This window comes from Pleurodeles waltl, chromosome 7 (assembly GCF_031143425.1).
Source record: "Pleurodeles waltl isolate 20211129_DDA chromosome 7, aPleWal1.hap1.20221129, whole genome shotgun sequence".
NCBI classification, from domain to species: Eukaryota; Metazoa; Chordata; class Amphibia; order Caudata; family Salamandridae; genus Pleurodeles; species Pleurodeles waltl.
In genome coordinates this window covers 385,316,578-385,338,911 of record NC_090446.1, presented here as the reverse complement: position 1 = coordinate 385,338,911, position 22,334 = coordinate 385,316,578, and the positions used below count along the sequence as shown (strand labels likewise).

The following is a 22,334-nucleotide window of genomic DNA, read 5'->3' as shown; positions in this document are numbered from 1 at the left end:
TCCTCCCAAGAAACCCAAGCTCTTCTGGTCCTTATGACACAAAGAAACAAATATAAGATTTGCGCTTTGCTTTAGGTCTGTGGGATAATGTCCAAAACACTCCAATCATCGAACTTCTTGGACTTTTCAGAAATACAGAACAAAAATTACATAGTTGTAAAATTATGCATGAGAACGACAGTGGGCACCTCTTAAATAATGCAGACATTCACAAACCTTACACTGCACACAATTTGTGCATCATATGACTCCCTTGAAATATTAAGTGAGTCCCAACATTATTCCACCTTACATATTGTATTGGACACAATGTCCTGAAAAGTACAAAAAAAGAAAAAAGGAACAAGAAGTTTAACACTATAAACAGGTCCTACCTGCTTGCGCACATATTCTACCATAAGCTCCAACTGCCTTGGATCTTCACACTGCTTGTTGAAAAGATTTCGCCAAAGTGCTGCACCCAAAACACGGTCTTCTGACAGTATCCCCTAAAGCAAAGGCATAAAAGTATTACAAGCTGTATAAAAAAAAATCGAAAATATGTATTTTTCATTTTCACTTGGGAAAATGCTTACTATTTTCAAAACCTGATTTAGTGTTGAAATCACATTTCTTAAAACAGTGTAAAAGAAACTTGTTTTGAAACCAGTTCGGCCACTCATCACACTTTCAGAACTAGAATACACATCATTGCCTGGAGGAATTAAACATTATGGCTCAGAAGACACTAGACTGCTTTTAAACCCAGGAAGATTAGCCATCTGAGAGAGGTGCAGTACAGCTGCCAAAATAAGTCATCCTTAACACCTCTTCTTCAGACTTGTTGATCCAAAAGAGGGCGGCCAGGGTTTCCTCCCATTCATTATTCTAGATAAACCTATCCTGTGTCAGGACCGGTGGCTCATATTATGCTCATCTCTTCCTTTATTTTCCACTCAGCAGCCTTAAGTAAAAACCATTAACATCTCAAAGACTACAAATCCCATAAGTCTTTGCTGCAACAATACCACCATAGAGGCACAGTCCCATACATATAGTCATTCAGGAACGCACTTTCTTAGCTGCACAGCAGCCAGATAAGTGCCTTTCATATTTGTTTTTTACTATGGTGATTTTTTTCATGCCTTTTTCCCTTATAGTTACTGGGGTGTTTATGATTCATTGTTTTTGCGCTTGGGTACTGCCTTTCTTATTGTGTTTGTGTGACTCCTCGGTGCTGTGCGTGCTTTCGTCATGCGATCTGGGGTCGTTGCCCTCGGCCCTCTGAGCGTTTTTCCTCAACCGAAACTTTCCATTGAGACTGCTTGAGCTTCTCTGGTGTTTTTTGGTGCGAGTTGGCCCCGCAGGAGACTGCGCTTACTGATACCTCTTGGGTTGCCATTCACTTGTGCAGTGCACTCTGCTGCCGCATGAGGGCATGAGAGGCTCGTCTACAGGAAGCAAGGCGATGTGCTTCTCCCACCTTCCTCACAATCCAGGTGTTCTTGGGTTGACGGGTCATTGCTAATCCCTTCTGCTGCAGCAACGTTCGCGCATCAGCCCAGTGCCTCCGGTTTATCCTCCTTTCTGAGGCTTTCTTCTGGCTGCAGATAAAAGGTTCTCCGCAGAGCACATTACACCTGCCCTGAGTCAATTTAGGGGGCAGCAGTTCCTTTTAATAAGCCTTGACAACTCCAAAGATTTTTGCTAACAAACACTGGCTATTAAAAGTTTTGGTGCCTTAATCCAAAAACCTGTCGGGAAGATTCTTCTTCCCCACTTTGTGGTGTGACCCATTTATTTATGGCCAGTCATTCTAATGAAGATTGGGAGCCTTTGGAAGGGACTTATACACTCTTATCTATTCATGAGGAGTTGGCAGATGTGACTGATGCATCTTTGGAGCGGGTGGTTGCTAAAGCCTTACAACCCCTGAGTCAACAACTTTTGGAGCTGGCTCTCTGAAGTTTCTTTATCCCCCGGCTAGGAAAGTTCTGAGGCCTCTGCTTCCTGTTAATGCGCAGGTACCCTCAAACACGGCTTAACCGGATGCCTGTGCTAAAGTACCAACAAAGTCCTCCAATGCTTTTGACTGGTTATGTCCTGCCTTTATGAAAAGGCGCCTTGATGCCAGGGATAGGGGGGCGACTACCCAGGGTGTGTTTACCCTCAAAGACAATTCCTGTTCCCCCGAGGGACAGATGACAAAGCAGAGGAAGCCTCGGATAACCCTGATGGGGAATCAGGAGATGAGCCGGGTCAAAGAAGACCATGGCATCTGCAAAGGCAGTGCCAAGAGAGCCAGGCTGGATGATGATGAGTAGGACTCCTCGGGGTGCTGGTGATGCTTAACCCGGAAGACATTTACCACCCCAGCTCAGCAGATTGAGTCCTTGTGGAAAAAGTGGCACATTATGTTGCCAGCTGGATATACAGGCCCATTGACCAAGACGTGTGGGCCATCTGAGAGTAGAATGCCTTAGACCTACTCTGGCCAATAAAGTAGCCTCTATGCCTGAAATTAATTCCAACATGGCTACTTTATTTGCCAAACCAATTAACTGTCCTTAGAAAGGTCTAGACCAATCCTGGAGGGCTTGCCAAGATAAAGTCCTGGGACCACTCACAAAGATCTTAAACATGGCAGAAGATGCCACTGAATCCAGCAATCTCATTGATCCTACTATCCTTTCAGGCTGGGCTCAACAAGTCCTGTGTTTCTTGAGCAATGCGAACTGTGCCCTCTCCACGAGGAAGACACATTCTCTATTGATAAAGACTGAACCCCAATTGGATGAGCTGGCCTCTATGGGGGTGGTTTCTGTGGCCAAAGGGGGTCTCTTTGGTGATCCCTTTATTAAGGAGCTTACCCGTTTTGTAAAGACTTTTCCCTCTTTCGATAAGGCACAACAGTCAATTAAAAAAGCATTTAACCGGCAAATTTTTGCCAGGGCCGGAAGTAGGGGGCACTTCTACGGCCGCTCCCTCACTAACCTCCAAAAGACAAGGACAAAGAGATCTATCCAGTGGCAGCATCAGAAAAATTTTGGGGGCTTCTACCCCTCGTGAGGATGCTGCAGAAGCCATGGCAACAAAGCAGCATTTCGTGGAGCAAGCAACAAACCTGGAGGTGCCTCTGGCAAGCAATATACCTTCTTTCCCTTGGGTGGTAGAGGGCAGGCTCCAGTCACCTAAAAGTGGGTGTCCATCACAGGGGGTGCTTGGGTTCTTCAAACCATTCAGGGTTTTCATACAGAACTTTAAAGAACCCCAGTCCAACGTGCCTGTCTACGTCCTCTGGTGTTTTCCTGGGTAGATAAACAGGTGGTGGATCACGAAGTGTCCGAACTTCTCAAGAAGAGTACAATATCTCACTCGACTCTCCATCTGAGGGGTTTTGTGAGCAATATTTTTTCTTGCAGAAAAGAAAGATAACTGTTTCTGCCCTATTATCAACCTCCGGAATTTCAACAGGTGGGTACTGTAGGAAAGTACCATCTTGCCTGGCATGTTACCCCCATATTTCACTGTATATATGTTGTTTTAGTCTATGTGTCACTGGGACCCTGCCAGGCAGGGTCCCAGTGCTCATTAGTTTGTGCCCTGTATGTGTTTCCTGTGTGATGCCTAACTGTCTCACTGAGGCTCTGCTAACCAGAACCTCAGTGGTTATGCTCTCTCTGCTTCCAAATTTGTCACTAACAGGCTAGTGACTAAATTTACCAATTCACATTGGCATACTGGTACACCCATATAATTCCCTTGTATATGGTACTGAGGTACCCAGGGTATTGGGTTCCAGGAGATCCCTATGGGCTGCAGCATTTCTTTTGCCACCCATAGGGAGCTCTGACAATTCTTACACAGGCCTGCCGCTGCAGCCTGCGTGAAATAACATCCACATTATTTCACAGCCATTTACCACTGCACATAAGTAACTTAAAAGTCACCTAACAAATGAAAGGTGAAACCCCTAAATTGTTGAGGTGGTCCATATCTCTACAGGGAATGGACTATACAGTGGAACACAGACCTGGGAGTACCCACTCCAATGCAGATGGACTCTCCAGATATTTCCACTTAGACAATGAAGACTCATCTGGTCATGGCTAGTCTTATTGTCCTTCGTTTGGGGGGGGGGGGAGAGATTGTGTAGGAAAGTACCATCTTGTCTGGCATGTTACCCCCATATTTCACTGTATATATGTTGTTTTAGTCTATGTGTCACTGGGACCATGCCAGGCAGGGCCCCAGTGCTCATATGTATGTGCCCTGTATGTGTGCCCTGTGTGATGCCTAACTGTCTCACTGAGGCTCTGCTACCCAGAACCTCAGTGGTTATGCTCTCTCTGCTTTCCAAATTTGTCACTAACAGGCTAGTGACTAAATTGAACAATTCACACTGGCATACTGGTACACCCATATAATTCCCTTGTATATGGTACTGAGGTACCCAGGGTATTGGGGTTCCAGGAGATCCCTATGGGCAGCAGCTTTTTTTTTGCCACCCATAGGGATCTCTGACAATTCTTACACAGGCCTGCCACTGCAGCCTGCGTGAAATAACATCCACGTTATTTCACAGCCATTTACCACTGCACATAAGTAACTTAAAAGTCACCTATATGTCTAACCTTCACCTGGTGAAGGTTGGATGCAAAGTTACTTAGTGTGTGGGCACCCTGGCACTAGCCAAGGTGCCCGCACATCGTTCAGGGCAAATTCCCCAGACTTTGTGAGTGCGGGGACACCATTACATGAGTGCACTATACATAGGTCACTACCTATCTATAGCGTCACAATGGTAACTCCGAACATTGCCATGTAACATGTCTAAGATCATGGAATTGTCACCCCAATCCCATTCTGGTATTGGGGGGACAATTCCCGGTCTCTAGCACAGAATCCGGGTACTGCCAAACTGCCTTTCCGGGGTTTCCACTGCAGCTGCTGCTGCTGCCAACCCCTCAGACACGTTTCTGCCCTCCTGGGGTCCAGGCAGCCCTGGCCCAGGAAGGCAGAACAAAGGATTTCCTCTGAGAGAGGTGTTCCCTTTGGAAATAGGTGTGAAGGGCTGGGGAGGAGTAGACTCCCCCAGCCTCTGGAAATGCTTTGATGGGCACAGATGGTGCCCATCTCTGCATAAGCCAGTCTACACCGGTTCAGGGATCCCCCAGCCCTGCTCTAGCGTGAAACTGGACAAAGGAAAAGGGAGTGACCACTCCCCTGACCAGTACCTCCCAGGGGAGGTGCCCAGAGCTCCTCTAGTGTGTCCCAGACCTCTGCCATCTTGGAAACAGAGGTTCTGGGGGCACACTGGACTGCTCTGAGTGGCCAGTGCCAGCAGGTGACATCAGAGGCTCCTTCTGATAGGCTCTTACCTCTCTTGGTAGCCAATCCTCCTAACCTGGTAGCCAAACCTCCTTTTCTGGCTATTTAGGGTCTCTGCTATGAGGAAATCAGCAGATAATGAATGCAAGAGCTCACCAGAGTTCCTCTGCATCTCCCTCTTCACCTTCTACCAAGGATCGACCGCTGACTGCTCCAGGACGCCTGCAAAACCGCAACAAAGTAGAAAGACGACTACCAGCAACATTGTAGTGCCTAATCCTGCTGGCTTTCTCAACTGTTTCCTGGTGGTGCATGCTCTGGGGGTAGCCTGCCTTCACCCTGCATCAGAAGCTCAGAAGAAACCTCCTGTGGGTCGACGGAATCTTCCCCCTGCTAACGCAGGCACCAAAAGACTGCAACACTGGTCCTCTGGGTCCCCTCTCATCCTGACGAGCGTGGTCCCTGGAACACAGCAACTCTGTCCAAGTGACTCCCACAGTCCAGTGACTCTTCAGTCCAAGTTTAGTGGAGGTAAGTCCTTGCCTCCCCACGCTAGACTGAAAAGCTGTGTACTGTGTGATTTGCAGCTGCTCCGGCTCCTGTGCACTCTTCCAGGATTTCCTTCGTGCACAGCCAAGCCTGGGTCCCCAGCACTCCATCCTGCGGTGCACAACCTTCTGAGTTGTCCGCATCATAACAGACAGCGCAATTGTTTCTTTCACTCAAAAAGCCCTTTAAACCATTCTCATCTTCTACCATTGCCCGCTGGGTTTGATAGGTCCTCAGGAAGTAGGAATTCGTATGTCCTCCTTTGGCGCCCATTCTACAAGGGGTGACATGGCCTCAAATGATTTTTCTTTGGGAGGTAGACTTGAGGACATTCTCAGAGCAGCGGATTGGTCATCAGACTCTACCTTCAAAGCCTTTTATTTTAAACCAATTCCCAGCATGGCTGCTCTTGTTGTCATTCAGCATGAAACTAGCATAATCTGAGCCTCCGGTCCTGACATAGAATATAAAATTTCCTAGCTATCATGAAGGAAAGCTTCAATTCCATTAAGGACACAAAGGTGAGGATAACCCTCCTGAACAGTTTTCTTGCTGCTTACCCTCCTGATGTTCCTTGTTATACCAACGTTGGGATAAGAATACATTTGTTTGTTTTTTCTTCTGCTTCAATATATACTGTATTTGTTACTGGGGTTTCAATTGTATTGTTCAATACCTTCTTTGTTTTCTTTTTTTGGCTCTGTATGATCACTATTGATTCATTATTCCAGACAATTGTTTCAGAATTGTATTACAGCTGTTTGTTTTCTTCCTTCATAGGATTGAATCAAAAACAGGATTTCTGAAAGGCACCTGGATCAGGCAGCACGCTCGAAGAAAGATGAGGTGTGGTCCTGGGTGGCATGGAGATATGGGATTTGTAGTTTTTGAGATGTAAATGTTTTTTACTTAAGGCTGCTGAGTAGAAAATAAATGAAGAGTTAAGCATAATCCTCGCCTCAGTGTCCTTAATAGAATTGAAACTTTTCTTCACAATAGCTAGGAGATGTTATATTCCAGTAACATTGGGCTTGAGAACCAGATCAGGACAAGCACTCCTCTAAACAGGGGTGTGGCTAAGAAGCTGAAAAAGGCCTCCCGGAGCAGTTGATTTCTGCCATTAAGAAACAGGGGCGTCTGGTGTACAGTAAAGTGAAGAGGTAGTGCTGTAAAAGGTAGGTAGGCATAGGGAGAGACAGTAGCCAGGGAATATCCTTCTGTTGCAGGGTAGTGTATAAGTCAAGACAGGTACCTCACTACCAAACCTTCCTAAAAACCCCTGGACATGGGAAGACTAGTCCTAAAGAAGAAGGCACTGCTGAAATAAAGAAATCTGCTGGAAGAAGGGGACATAAGGACTCCTGGTTCATCCTAGCACTCAGACTGGAACTGCTGTTCAAACAGGGGTGTAGCTTAGTCAGTCAGATTTGGGAGTATGAATCTCAAAATTCCCAACTAAAAAAGCCATGAGTCGAGGGTGGAAAGGTGAGATGACAAGGTTTGTGGTGAACTGTTATCATGACATGCACGGTCAGTACCAATTTGCATCATGTGGGCCTTTGTCTAGAGTAGCACAGTGGGCAAAATATTATGGGTTGTAATTCTACCTCGATTGATGGCAAGTGGTTAGACTATTTGTAAGCATTTGTCCATTGCCTTTTTTGTGTTTGATTGTCAGCACTATGCCTGGAAATCGGGGGCAGCTTTCCAAGCCTAATACTGTCAATGTTTGCATCTGCATACATTCCATTAGCACTCCTGAGGGTGCAGATTTACCAATTTTCTGTAAACCAGTCATACAATATTTACATATATGTTCCAGATCTAAAAAAATAACTATTAAAAAAACTACAAATATGTTCCTGTTCAAAAAAAGAAACCAAAAAACGTTTGGTGAAACAAGAATGAGGTGAAATGAGAATGGTGAGAAAAACCAATGCAGGCAGTGTTAAACCCCAAACAATCCCCCCTGAAGCTATACCCCTGTGTCCAAGAGTCAAGTAGGGTGCCTCTTACTTGCCTGAGCCAGGGACATATTAAAGCTGTAGGAATTACAAGAAAGCCCAGCTGATCATAGAAGACAGGACTGTGGAGGAGCCCTACCTGGAGAAAGATCTGGTGTGAAGAAGCCTGGCCTGATGACCTGGGACAGACCAGAAAGATCATTGCCGGCTCTTGGAGAAAAGGGGAACTTAGCCATTTTTTCCCACCTATGGGGGAACCGGTCTTGGTGTAGAGCTTGCCCAGGGATGCAGTTCCGTAGGTGGGCATGAAAACCATGTCTGTCCTTCTGAGAGTTTTTTGCCAAGTTGAAAATGGGACTGTTGGACACGGCCCTTTTTGTAGGGTCATCCTCAAACTTATTGCCTTCTTCCTTCTAATTTGTCTGACCAGTTTTTGTTGGCTTTAGGACTCTGGGCACTTTACCACTGCTAACCAGTGCTAAAGCACATATGCTCTCTGTGCACATTGTGTACACTGCATTGTTAATTGGTTTATCCATGATTAGCATATTTGAATTACTAGTACGTTCATATTCATTGTAAAGTGCATTAGAGGTACCCACGGCCTGTAAATCAAATGCTACTACTGGGCCTGCAGCACTGATTGTGCCACCCACATGACTAACCTTGTAAACATGCCTTAGACCTGCCACTGCAGTGTCTGTGTGTGCAGTCTTGCACTGCCAATTCGACTAGGCAAGTGTACCCACTTGCCATGCCCAAACCTTCCTTTTTATGCATGTAAGGCACCCCTAAGGTAGACCCTAGGTTGCCCCATGGGCAGGGTGCAGTGTATGTTCAAGGTGGGACATAGGTTAACATGGGGGTTGCCTTTAAATATCTTTTAAGTTCAGTTTCCCTTTGGGAGCAGATAGAAAAATGGAGCTTGGTTTCTCTGAAGTACAATTTAAAAATACATGTTTTGGTAAAGTTGTTTTTTATTATCTGTCAGTTTGAAAACTACACTTTTAGAAAGTGGGCATTTTCTTGATGAAACCATTCTGTGACTCTGCCTGTTTGTGGATTCCCCGTCTGGGTCAGACTGATAGTTGGGCTGTTTGTGAATCCCCTCTAGACAGTAAGCCAAAGGGAGCTGGGGTGTAGCCTGCATATCCTGATGGGCCATCTGAGCTAGAGTGGAGGGAGGAGTGGTCACTTACACCTGAATGGGCTGTGCCTGCCCTCACACAAAGCAGTCTCCAAACCCATGTTGTGTGTCTGGGGCAAGGGCTGGGCAACAACAGAGACTTTCCTTTGAAGTTTGCCAACTTTAAAGGCAGAAAAGGGGTATAAGTAGTGGACCCAAAACCCTGGATTTTTAGATTGCTTCTGGGATCAACAGGAACCTTTGCCAGTTAGAAGAGCTGAAGAGCTGGAGGAGGAGTACTGTCCCTTTGCCTGTGACTGTGCTTTGCTGGGATGTCCTATAGTTGCTGCTTCTGTCTGAAAGAGGACAAAGACTGGACTTTGTTGTGCATTCCTGCTGAGAAGAATCTCCAAGGGCTTGAACTGAGCTTGCTTCCTGTTTTGAAGTCTCAGGGCCATCAAAGACCTCCTCTGCCAGCTTCTGGACTCTCTGCTGAGACTCCTGCCCTGCCTGGTGCCCTGTCCAGTCTTTGGGCCCTTGAACGGTGAGGTTTGCAGAACAAGGACTGCAAATCACCCACAGAACGCTGTGTAGGGAAATTTTTGATGCACCACCTGCAACGCAGCTGAAAAACAATGTGCCACCCGCTTTGTGACAAAAATAGACGCATCACCTGTATCGCGGCTGGGAGATCGACGCATCATGGCTGGAGAAACAACGCAACACCTGCTTGTGGCTACTGATAATGACGCAAACCCTACGTAACGCAGTTTCCTAACATCATGCAACAGGATTTCTCACACATCGTCGCTGGGTGTAAAGGTCATTGTGAACCTGCGCGGACCAGGGTGCCCAATCTGGAAATCAATGCATCACTATCTTGTGGGGGAGTAAAACGACGCATCGCCTACCCGACCGGAGAAGAAACAACGAACTGCCTCACTTGTGAGTAAGGAATCGACGCATGGCTGACTTTTCCGATACACACTCGCCTGCGCAGCTTTGGTTTTGATGCAAACCATGTACTTTGTGTAAAATCAATGTTTCCATTGTTTTCTATTGAGTAAGACTCTTATTCTTTTGAAAATTCATATCTTGACTTGTGTATGTTGGATTTTTCTTGTTTTGGACTTGTTTGATTTAGATAAATATTACCAATTTTTCTAAACTGGTGTGGTGTCCATTTTGTAGTGTCTTCCATGTATTATTGTGTGTGTTGATACAAATACTTTACACATTGCCTATGAGATAATCCTGATTGCTTGTGCCACGCTACCAAGGGGTGAGCAGGGTTTATCTTAAGTGTGTATCTTCATTACCCTGACTAGAGTGAGGGTCCCTGCTTGGACAGAGTGCAAAATGACTGCCAACCAGAGTCCACATTTCTAACAGGAGCCATGATAAAGGTATCTGGCTTAATGGATACCTGCTAGACTACAGTTTCCAGACTTGCCTGCTGGTGGATTTTGAGGACCAGAAAAGTGACTAAGTCCAAAAGTGAAATCATGAACTGGGGTAAGATGGTGTATCTCTCCAACCAGCCAAGTGACCTTGGCTGCTATGAAATTCAGTTTCCCCCCGCTCTGAACTTCTGGCACAAAAACTAACAGCTTCAGCAGGAAATAGAAAACATAACCAATTTAAAGGGACTAAAGTCAATGTGCTACCAGAGCTCTGAAATAGCCTAATTTGAGAAACTTAATTGATGGAAAAAGATGATTGCATTTTTATGAAAAGGAGGTGCGTTCTTGTAAGTCAACATTTGCACACTTAGATACCTTTCAGACCTGTGTACAAAACCACTACACCCAAAACCTGGGGAAGGTAGGCTTTGCTTTGTGATAGGACAGCTGCAGCCCACATAGGTTTCTTCATGATTATGTGTCATGACATTGGATACAAAGGACTGAAAAGAGGTGGAATCTACATGTACTGAGGATGACAGAGTCAGGGAAAGTGGAAAATGTGACATGTCAAACTCCCATCATTGTGCCCATCTGGTTCTGGAGTGTTAAATTAGTGGTGTTAAAATACATTTTCTGGGAGTTGATGTCACTTACATAAGCAATATAAACCAATAAAATAATCCCTTTCATAGAAAATATCTGTAAAGCATGATGGCATTGTTTACCTTCTAGTTACAACGGTACAGACTGCATGACAGGAAAAGGGAGGTAGATTGAATCAGAATAAAACAGCAGAAAGTGAAAACCAAATATGGCACATATAAAATGTTACCCAAATCTGAAGCAAGTCAACATGATATTTTGTAATGGCACATATGCTGTAATTCAAATGCTGCCTAATCCATGATGGTTGGATCTTAATGCTGAACTGCATTGTCTACACAACTGTCTGATCAAAGGTAACATTCCAGGTAATTACAGCAAGAGTTCAACATATGGGGGTCATTACGACCCTGGCCCCATCGCACATTTCACTGCCCAAATTTCAGCCAGTAAAATGTACGATGGGTGCTGCTGCACCCGCTGCACATCAACATTGCTGCAGGCTCTATTATGAGCTGGCTTCAATGTTGATGTGACTTTTCCGCTGGGCCACTGGACGGAAACGCTGTTTCCGTCCGCTAGCCCAGCGGAAAAGTCATAATAGGGGGCCAGCCATACCACCAGCACTGGCGGTATGTTGGCTCCTGCGGCTTCGGCGAAGTCATAATGAGGGCCATAGTGTACTAATGTTTTATCTACAACTGTGCACAGGGTAGACTGCTGAGCGGTGCCAGGCATTACCCATATCCCTGAAGTTGTTGGGACCACTCAGCCTTAACACAAGATGGTCTGAGATGAAAACATGGTCCTCTAAAGCCTCCTTGACCATATGAGGTAGCACAGCTGAGCCATCGAGGTCTCGCTCAGGAGCAAGAGTGTAAAGGCTACACGATACAGTGTAACACAGTTGTAAGAACTACAATAAAGTTGGGATGGCCAGCCAGTGATTGTAGTTTTAAAAGATAAAGCACTTTAATAACAAGTTAATTTATAAGCCTGTAAAAAATTTAAAAAAGATTAAGGATAGTACCACTCACTGACCCAAAAAACACTGTTAAGGTTTAATCCACATATCAACTGTTCATGATTGTAATGCAGTGTGCAATCCATGAAGGTAAGCAACATGTTAAAATCACAATCTGCTAATTAAAAAGTTACTTAACTTCAGTAACATTCTGATGGATCTGACCACTTCTACAAATTCTTTCCCTTGAACTTTCCCCAGCAACCAAACTGGATCCATAAAGCTTTTTACACCATGTCGAGTTAAGGGCAGACGTTTGCACTGCTTGGCAGAATCACAGTATTGAGCGATCTTAAAGGAAGAGTGACACCACAGATGCTTATAAAAGCCCTCAGGTATTGATGAAGTCCGTTTCATCCTTTTTCTAATCCTCTGATGAGGCAAAGCATGTGAAGGACAGAACCAAAAACAAACCTAATCAAACCGTATTACCTTAAGAGTGGAGGAGAGGGGATCTTAAGGAATCTGCGGGAACTGTCCTATCCGTCAGAGAGACTGTTAACAAAGGCAACTTGTTCTTCCAATTCATACAAACCCCAAAACCTCCTCACTTTGGCCCACTCCAACAACATGTTTTAATGGAGGAGGGCTCGGTAATTCATAACACTTAAAAAATGAACGGAAGCGCAACCAATGGAGACTTTCTGCCTTCCTACATATCAAAAAGCCATATATAAGCTCAAGAAATAGTATACCTTTTACTATGGCAGAGATAGCTGCCATACCTTATGTAGACTGGGTTCTAAATAACCCAAAGGAAGAGATTTGCCTGCCAAGGGGTAGCAATGGTTAAGAAATCCATCAAGAAAGTGTCCCAAATGTGGCCCCTTAAAAACAAACAAACACATGGTCTTGTATCCTACAACAGTGAGGCCTATAAATATAACGATTAAGAGCCCTGTGAGTGTCTATCCCACAAAGCCTTAGAAACCCTTAGTACGATGGACTTGGAAAAAACTGAAACTCACAGGCTACTATAGGAAGAAAAAAATGGCCTTACTTTTAAAACAATCTCATCTTTGCCAAAGTATTGAAAGGGGCAGGTGCAGAAAAAATTTGCAGGTCACCAAACAAACTGGGTGAAGTAATGGCCACCAAAAACGCCACTTTCCAGGAAAAACAAACCCGAGCTGACAAGAGGGAGACACCATGAGGAATAGAAGCACCAACCAGAAAACCCTTAAATGGAAAATAAAAGGGACACTTGTTCTGAAGCCTCTTAAAAAATCTAGGTACACTTGATAAGTGAAACAAAGGACTTTGATCAGGTAAATATACTGATGCTGAAATGGACACTACATCAGTGGGTAGACCACTTTTCTAATATTTATTCCATTCAGGACTCTCCAGTGGTTTAAGATGATGATGGGCAAAAGGATTCCACAAAGACCACTAACACTCCCTTGTTTTTTGAGCATGCAGAGGTCTGTAGGGCACTGATTGAAAGTAAAAAGGTAAGGCACCAGACCCAGATGGGGTTCCACTAGACATATTTTACTGGTAAACCGGATTTGTGGGGGCCTCTGCTCACCAACATGTTTAATGCAGTTGCAGCAGTAGTCCTTCTCCCGACATGGAAAACATCAGTTATAAAAAGGGGATAAACTCCATCCAAAGAATTTGAGTTTAGTTATAGGCAAGTATACTGTGGTTAAAAAGAGAACAATCTATTTGCCCTTTATGGACCTTACTGCAGCCTTTGACTGTGTTTGAAACTCTAAATTATGGTGCATCATAAATGAGCTGGGAGTGGATCAGGGCATCACTTTATTCACAAGACAACTATATATGGACGCTTCTGCCTGTGTCCGCTTCGGTAAGGATGGAAAGTGCACCGATAATTTTGGTATTAAAAGGGAAGTTAGACACGAACGTGTTCTTGCCTCTTTTTTATTCTATCTATATGTCAATAGAGTGGACACATTTTAAAGATGTAAACAAAGGATATCCTTACATTTGGGTCCTCCCACTCCCTATTCATTGGTATGCAGATAATGTGGTCTTAGTGGCCAGCACAGGGAGAGGGCTTCAGAGTTTAACTGATGATTTTATTGTATTTACGAACACTTTAGATTTGAATGTGAATGAGAGTAAGAGATTTACAATGATTTGTGGCAGCCAGTAGACCTCATTTTATTTACAAAACCAAGGTTTCTGTGGCTGCTTCTTTTTCTTATCTGGGTATGCTATTTGATGACGATTATATGCTGAAATCTAATGTTTTAAAAAGAAAAAGCCCTTTTTGAGATATCTATTATAGGTTTGCATATTTTTTAATAAAGAGATCGGCTAAATAAAAGTGAAAGTTTGGTGATCTAATCCAGCAAATGTGTGGCTATTGCTTCAAATGGGGCAGGTGTCTGGGGTGTGATTGACACAAAGATGATCCATCAAGTACAAATTGTTTAAAAAAACAATTGTTGGCAGTTCCTCAAAGGTGTGCATATGCTATCTGTCAGGCTGAACTGTGTATCCCTTATAACGAGGACAGAAACAAAGTATCACCTGTCCTACTGTAGCACCCTGTTTGGGTAAGGGAGGAGAGACTACCCTCAACAAGCTGATTATAAAGGACTGCATCCAACTTCACTCTGTCCTAGATATACCTTGGCTTGCATATATGAAGTTGCCATGCAAGATGATTGGTCAACAGGGATTATTTGCTAATCTAGAGTCCTGCCATCTTGAAAACGGTATTTTAAACCAATGCATTTATGATAAGGTTGTGACGAAGAGAGACACTTTGCATTCCCTTAAAACCACCATGCGCTCTTATAATCTGGTGCACATCTATGAGGGTCTCCAACAGTATCTCTTCCATACTCTTAACAGACAGCAGCGTTTTGTCCCCACCAGGTTTCACTTTAACAGTTTACCCCTCTTGGTGGGATTCCCAGCGAATAGTTGCACTCTATAGGATTTGACCCCATGCCCATGTGACGGGAAGTCTGTCCAGTGGAACTTACATATTGTGTTTGTAGTGTTGTGTGAGCTATTAATGATGGAATCATTTGGCTAATGATTAACTCTGTAGAACTGTGACACAAGTGTTGGAACGTCATCAAGCGAATGCAGGTTTAGAATGTTGAGTTTGCGGTTACATGCAGATGAATTATGATGTGCCATACCCAGCTCCATGTGTGGCACAGTCATTGGCAGGTACCCAGTCTGGGGAAGATGCTACAGCTGGCAATGAGATAGGGGATAAGTAACCCGAAGATCAACAATGCTTTCCCAGAGAGTTTGCCATGGTTCAAGCAAACTGCTTGTGTGTGCCAGGTGTGCCTCCATCGAAATGCGGAATCAATGTTTGGCATATGTGGAGTCACAGTGCAACTCCAGCTTCATTGAGAAGTCTACATGTTGTTGGCCAAGAATCTGCTGGCAAGACCGTAAAGAGAAGCTACGGAACATAAAGCTATACATCACATGGAGTGATAATGCTAAAGGCGGACACAAATGGATTCAGATGAGAAGTGCTGAAAACTACCATAGTCAAATGAAAGTATGATAAATAAAAACACTAGCTGACCTAATAATTGATAATAAAGCATACTGTTGTTACGCTTACCAGTGCTTTGATAAGAAGAGCTCTACGACCTTAGCAGCGGTAAAGAGACCCAAGAAGCAGCACAGGGTTATGCATACTGAGCTATCCAATACCTGAATAGGCACACCACCAAAGTTACAGGGTGGTGGTCTAGAACAACTCTAGAGGTCTACAGAAAAGCGAAGGGCTCCAATGGAGACCAAAAAACAGGTCACAGTTCCACAGACTGTACAAGATGACCCAGAGGCCCACACATCACAGGGCCTTAGGGATGGCATGGAGGAAGCCGGTCCTAGTGGATAGCAGGCAGTATTGGAGAGAACTCCATTCTCAGTGCTAGTCAGTCCTGTAAACAGTTACATTTCTGCCGCCTTCCTGAAACCACCACCGTTCCACACTGCCAAAAAGCAGAATATTGGCGATAGATGGACTGCTTGGACAGAGATATTTGATGATTTCATTGGTGCACTAAGAGAAACAGATAACAAGAAGATTATCAAACACCTTAAAAATCTTGCTAGTGAAGGAGTAAAAGAAGTCCTAAAGAAAATACCACAAGGTGAAGAAGTTACACATTGTCAAACTAAAGAAGCCTTCAATCTCAAATTCAATCCAATGCTGCATTTAGATTACAAAAGATACATTTTCAGTCACGAACCACAGAGAGTTGGTGAATCCATAGTAGAATTTGTTGAGAGTGGATACGCTCATCAAAAACTGCAAGTTCAATGAATTCAATGATAAGGAAGCAATACATCTCAGAGTTATTGACAGAGGCCTGTCAGATTCATTCAGATGATGAATGCTGAGAGAAGCTCTTAGGGCCTCATTACGAGTGTGGCGGTCTGAGAACCGCCACACTAGCATTAACGGTCGGACTGCCGCCCTTCAGGTGGTTCGATTGCCCAATTACAACCCTGGAAGAAGAACCTGCCAGGGGACCATCATCCCTGCCCGGAACATGGGTCCCGATGTGGTGACGGCAGACTGAGTTGTACTCAGCCAAAACTAAACTGAACTCAGCACCGTCTGGCTGATTACAACTGCCCTCACTGCCAGCCTTTCCATGGTGGTTTCACCGGCATGGAAAGGCTGGTGGTGAGGGTGTGCTGGGAGGCAACATGGGGGCCCCTGACCGGTATCACTACCCAGCACAGTCAGAATGTGCACTTTCTGCTCTCCATTCCTGGGGTGCTGGTCGCCCCCTGTGTGCTACGAGATAGCACTCTGCACCTTTAAGGGAGCAGAATGCTATCTTGCAGCAATGTTCCCACTGGTCTGATCAGCAGGAATGCTCTATCACAATGTTCCTGCCAGTCAGACTGGAAGGAACATTGTAATAGGGCAGGAGGGGGTGCAACCGCCATGGTGGTCATGGCCTCCCCGCAATGTTGATGTTTACCTCAGAAAAAATGTGCACATGTTAGACTGGCCGCATGTGAAAAAAAAACATCGGCCAAGGAAAAGTTGACATGAAAAGCACCAAAGTCATTCAAACATTTATCAAAGATTACACTGAAAGTAAACAGTTGTTCAACAGCTTTCCTTATCAACAGTGGTGTGTCAATAAACATTATGCCTCAGGAGAATTATAATTAACTATCTCCATTGCCCTGACTGACATCATCAAAAACTAAAGTATATACATGGGCTGCTTCAACGCCATTGAAAAGTCAAGGCTCATCCATAGCGACAATGAAACAAACGAAGACAAACGTGCAAGTGCCAATTCATGTGCTTCAAGGTTCGGCATCAAATGCCTGTTTAGTCAGTTTCAACACAGAGGCTGATATGGGACTAATCTCAGTGAACTATAACATGAATGCTCATCACAAAATATTGTGTCAGTTCCTTTTGTTGTTTCATGGGTTAGGAAAACTTAAGACTATGAAGGTACAATTGCATATTAATGAGGACTCAGTCCTGTTGCTCAAAGACACAGACAAATTGCATTTCATTTACAAGAAGCTGTTTGAAAAGGAACTTCAATCATTGCTCAACCATGATATCATTGACCATTGCACTGGTCCAATGCCATGAGTTTCTCCCACAGTGGTAGTACCCAAAAAGAACACTGAAGGAACTGTATGTATCTGTGTGGATATAGGTCAAGCGAACAAGGCAATGGAAACAGAGCAACATTCAGGTTTGCACATTGCTGACATGATAACACTAATGAATCTTGCGACGGTCTTTTCTCAACTTGATTTAAATAAAGGATATCATCAGTTGGAACTCAAGGAAAACTGCAGGCACATTACAACCTTTTCTACACATTTTAGTCTACTTTGATATAAAAAACTAAGTTTTGATGTGTAATCAGCTACAGAGCTTTTTCAAGATGTCATTCGACGTATCATGCCGCCTGCCATGAATGCTTTCAACTATAGTGATGAAATAATTTTTGGAGCTACAAAGAAGGAGCATGATAAAGCTCTTAAACACCTGTGCTCTTTACTTGTTGATGCAGGTTTAACTTTGAATGCTGAGAAATGTGAGCTTCATAAGACAAAGGTAAAGTTATTTTGCCATATCTTTTCTGATGGGGATATGATACCCTATCCATCTAAAGTGCAAGTGTTGTCAAGTGCTGGTCTACCGCGAGATGTTTCCATGTTACGTTCATTCCTTGGCATGGCCAGTTACTGTTCCGGATACATACAAGACTTTGCCATTGTGAGTGCTCCCTTGAAAGACTTGACAAAAAAAAAATATTTCATTGGTCACATGAATGTGAACAAAGCTTTAAGAGACTCAAACAAGCTATTAAGAATGCTACTGAAATGGCAGACTGTAATCCAAAGCTTCATACTAAAGTTGTTGATGCTATCCCACTCGGGTTAGGTGCACTCCTTCCACAGCACATCAGACACACAAATGCTCGAAGATATATTGTGGCATATGCAAACAAATGTTTGGCCCAAACTGAATGTGCTTATTTACAACCTCAAAAAAAAGTTTAGCAGTGTTGTGGGTGTGGGAGGGCTTGACGGATATAAAAATGCAGAGACTGGATATGTTTCTGAATGGTGACATTTAATAATGATACTGCATGAAGAAATAAACCTGTGATAAGTATAGGAGCCGATGGATCTATCTGTATTAGTCTTCTTTGCTTTTTTTTACTGGGCTCTTCTTTCAAGATGGCAATACCCAGAGTCTCAAAGAAATGAGAAATAACACAAAGTAGAAGATAGGAAATGCTTCTTTCCTCCTTATCCATCACCACACCTGTTTGTGCCATTAAAGATAGGGTAGGGACTTTTGAGACAGGGTTGGGCCTGACCATAAGGAAATCATGCATCTAGTTTGCTTGGAATTTATGGCCTGTAATGTGCTTCGGTTCTTACAGGCATCAAACTTCCAACCCCCTTGTTTCTATACAGGGAGTGCAGAATTATTAGGCAAGTTGTATTTTTGAGGATTAATTTTATTATTGAACAACAACCATGTTCTCAATGAACCCAAAAAACTCATTAATATCAAAACTGAATATTTTTGGAAGTAGTTTTTAGTTTGTTTTTAGTTTTAGCTATGTTAGGGGGATATCTGTGTGTGCAGGTGACTATCACTGTGCATAATTATTAGGCAACTTAACAAAAAAAAATATATACCCATTTCAATTATTTATCATTACCAGTGAAACCAATATAACATCTCAACATTCACAAATATACATTTCTGACATTCAAAAACAAAACAAAAACAAATCAGTGACCAATATAGCCACCTTTCTTTGCAAGGACACTGAAAAGCCTGCCATCCATGGATTCTGTCAGTGTTTTGATCTGTTCACCATCAACATTGCGTGCAGCAGCAACCACAGCCTCCCAGACACTGTTCAGAGAGGTGTACTGTTTTCCCTCCTTGTAAATCTCACATTTGATGATGGACCACAGGTTCTCAATGGGGTTCAGATCAGGTGAACAAGGAGGCCATGTCATTAGATTTCCTTCTTTTATACCCTTTCTTGCCAGCCACGCTGTGGAGTACTTGGACGCGTGTGATGGAGCATTGTCCTGCATGAAAATCATGTTTTTCTTGAAGGATGCAGACTTCTTCCTGTACCACTGCTTGAAGAAGGTGTCTTCCAGGAACTGGCAGTAGGACTGGGAGTTGAGCTTGACTCCATCCTCAACCCGAAAAGGCCCCACAAGCTCATCTTTGATGATACCAGCCCAAACCAGTACTCCACCTCCACCTTGCTGGCGTCTGAGTCGGACTGGAGCTCTCTGCCCTTTACCAATCCAGCCACGGGCCCATCCATCTGGCCCATCAAGACTCACTCTCATTTCATCAGTCCATAAAACCTTAGAAAAATCAGCCTTGAGATATTTCTTGGCCCAGTCTTGACGTTTCAGCTTGTGTGTCTTGTTCAGTGGTGGTCGTCTTTCAGCCTTTCTTACCTTGGCCATGTCTCTGAGTATTGCACACCTTGTGCTTTTGGGCACTCCAGTGATGTTGCAGCTCTGAAATATGGCCAAACTGGTGGCAAGTGGCATCGTGGCAGCTGCACGCTTGACTTTTCTCAGTTCATGGGCAGTTATTTTGCGCCTTGGTTTTTCCACACGCTTCTTGCGACCCTGTTGACTATTTTGAATGAAACGCTTGATTGTTCGATGATCACGCTTCAGAAGCTTTGCAATTTTAAGAGTGCTGCATCCCTCTGCAAGATATCTCACTATTTTTGACTTTTCTGAGCCTGTCAAGTCCTTCTTTTGACCCATTTTGCCAAAGGAAAGGAAGTTGCCTAATAATTATGCACACCTGATATAGGGTGTTGATGTCATTAGACCACACCCCTTCTCATTACAGAGATGCACATCACCTAATATGCTTAATTGGTAGTAGGCTTTCAAGCCTATACAGCTTGGAGTAAGACAACATGCATAAAGAGGATGATGTGGTCAAAATACTCATTTGCCTAATAATTCTGCACTCCCTGTAGGTCTCAGGGCTTAGGACCCGTGCCAGGTTAACATCACCTGGAATCAAGAACGACTTTCTCTTAAATGTCAGGGATTTGTTGTGTGCTGCTCAGTCAGTGCAATACAATTATAGAGTAACTTTCTCAACACTATCCCACACCATGACCTCTCTCTCCCGAAACATTCAGACACCCTCCCCCTGAACACTCACTGCTACGCTGCAACTCTCCTGAGTTGAGGAGGCTCTCCAGCATCCGCTGGTGGCATCCACCACTCCTCACTCCAAGCATCAGGGGCCTTGCCCAGGCTGGTTGCTTCTCCCGACACACGTTTCACAGGATGGTTTCCCTCTGGATGGCGTCTCGCTTTCACTGTCTTCTTCCTTCCTGGTGTTCTCCTTGCTGCCTCTCTGTTCTGCTGTGGCATCCTTTTCTCCACCTCCTCCTATCCCACAGTATTGGCCCCGGTTGCTGGGAAATCCACCTTGCTGGCTGAAAACATGGTAGTCCTTTGTTAGTTGTGTTGGTCTCTGTGCTTTTCCTGTATTAATCCTTTCTCTCTTTTTGTTGTGGATTTTCCTGCGGCATTGGGAGTCAGTGGTTCAGTTTCGCGGATTTGTACACATTAAGTAGGGGGGTTCGGGTCTATTTCCTCACATTAGGCTTGTGAACATTTCCACATGTTCTAATAGGGAAAGCATTTTATGCTTGTGACAGATCGTCAAGCATTGTTGACCATTTTTGGAAATCCAAAAGCCAAGATGTATCCTCACATTGAACGATGGGGTCTATGATTACAAGAATACGACTACACAATAGTGCACCATCCAGGGAAAGATAAAAACCCTGCCGACTACTTCTCCAGAGTGGCTATATAGTGTCATGGTACATCTTCCAAGACAGCTGAAGTCTTCACAAATGTAATTGTGAAATCAAACACACCAGCTGTCAGTTTGTTGGAACAAATTGTCACTACCAAGAGTCAACAAAGTAATATTTTAAAACTGAAAGACATTATTACACACCAGTCTTGGACCCAGCACACTCAACCTCTTGCCAGCGACCGTGAATACCAGAAGTTTAAAAATGTCAAATATGAACTGTCCATAACACAAGAAGGCATTATCCTGAGGGGTTCAAGAATTGTTACTCCAGAGAGTCTGTGACAATAGATGACTGAAGTGGAAAATGGAGGACACTGTGGAATTGTTGCCACAAAACGAGCTCTCCGAGACCGAGTCTGGTTTCCTCATCTCGATGAAAGAGTTAAAAAAGAGTTGAAGGTCTGTCATGCATGCAACTGCCTGTTATCGAAAACTATTACACACCCCTTAAGCATGTCAGAGTTGACAAAGCATGCATGGGAAAGAATTGCTGTTGACTTTTCGGTACTCTTTACAATGGACATCATTTGATGGTGATTGTTGATGAATACTCCAGTTTTCGACTGGTAGAGGATCTCCCATCTATCAAAAATGAGACATTGAGAGATTAGACAGCATCTTTGCGACATGGGACATTTCTGTAATTTTAAAATCTGATAACGGCCCATCTTACAACAGTCGAGAATTCAGAAACGTTCTCAGTCATTTTAATGTGAAGCATCAGAAGAGTACTCTTCTTTGGCCACAAGCCAATGGCCTTGTCAAGCATTTCTGAATACATTAAGGAAAGCTGTTCAGTGTCATGTATTGGAAAAGCTTGACCTTAAAACTGTCTTGAATTCTACCCTGCAACTTTACCCTTTGACTCCTCACTCGACCACAGGTGAAAGCCCTACAACTATGATGTTTGGGAGAGCAATGATGGCCAAGGTACCTCAACTGACCAACATAAGATCAAGTAGTAAGTAGTAAGGAAGAAACCTGTATCAAC

At 43.9% G+C, this 22,334-nt stretch overlaps 1 protein-coding gene across 1 annotated transcript in view; it reads right to left on the bottom strand.

Moving 5' to 3' along the window:
• The window catches only part of UQCC1 (ubiquinol-cytochrome c reductase complex assembly factor 1), a 704,652-nt gene that overhangs the window by 65,935 nt on the left and 616,383 nt on the right, over positions 1-22,334 (bottom strand). The window contains exon 9 of the mRNA XM_069243832.1: positions 375-488. Coding sequence (XP_069099933.1) covers positions 375-488 — 114 coding nt within the window. The remainder of the gene's footprint in view (positions 1-374; positions 489-22,334) is intronic.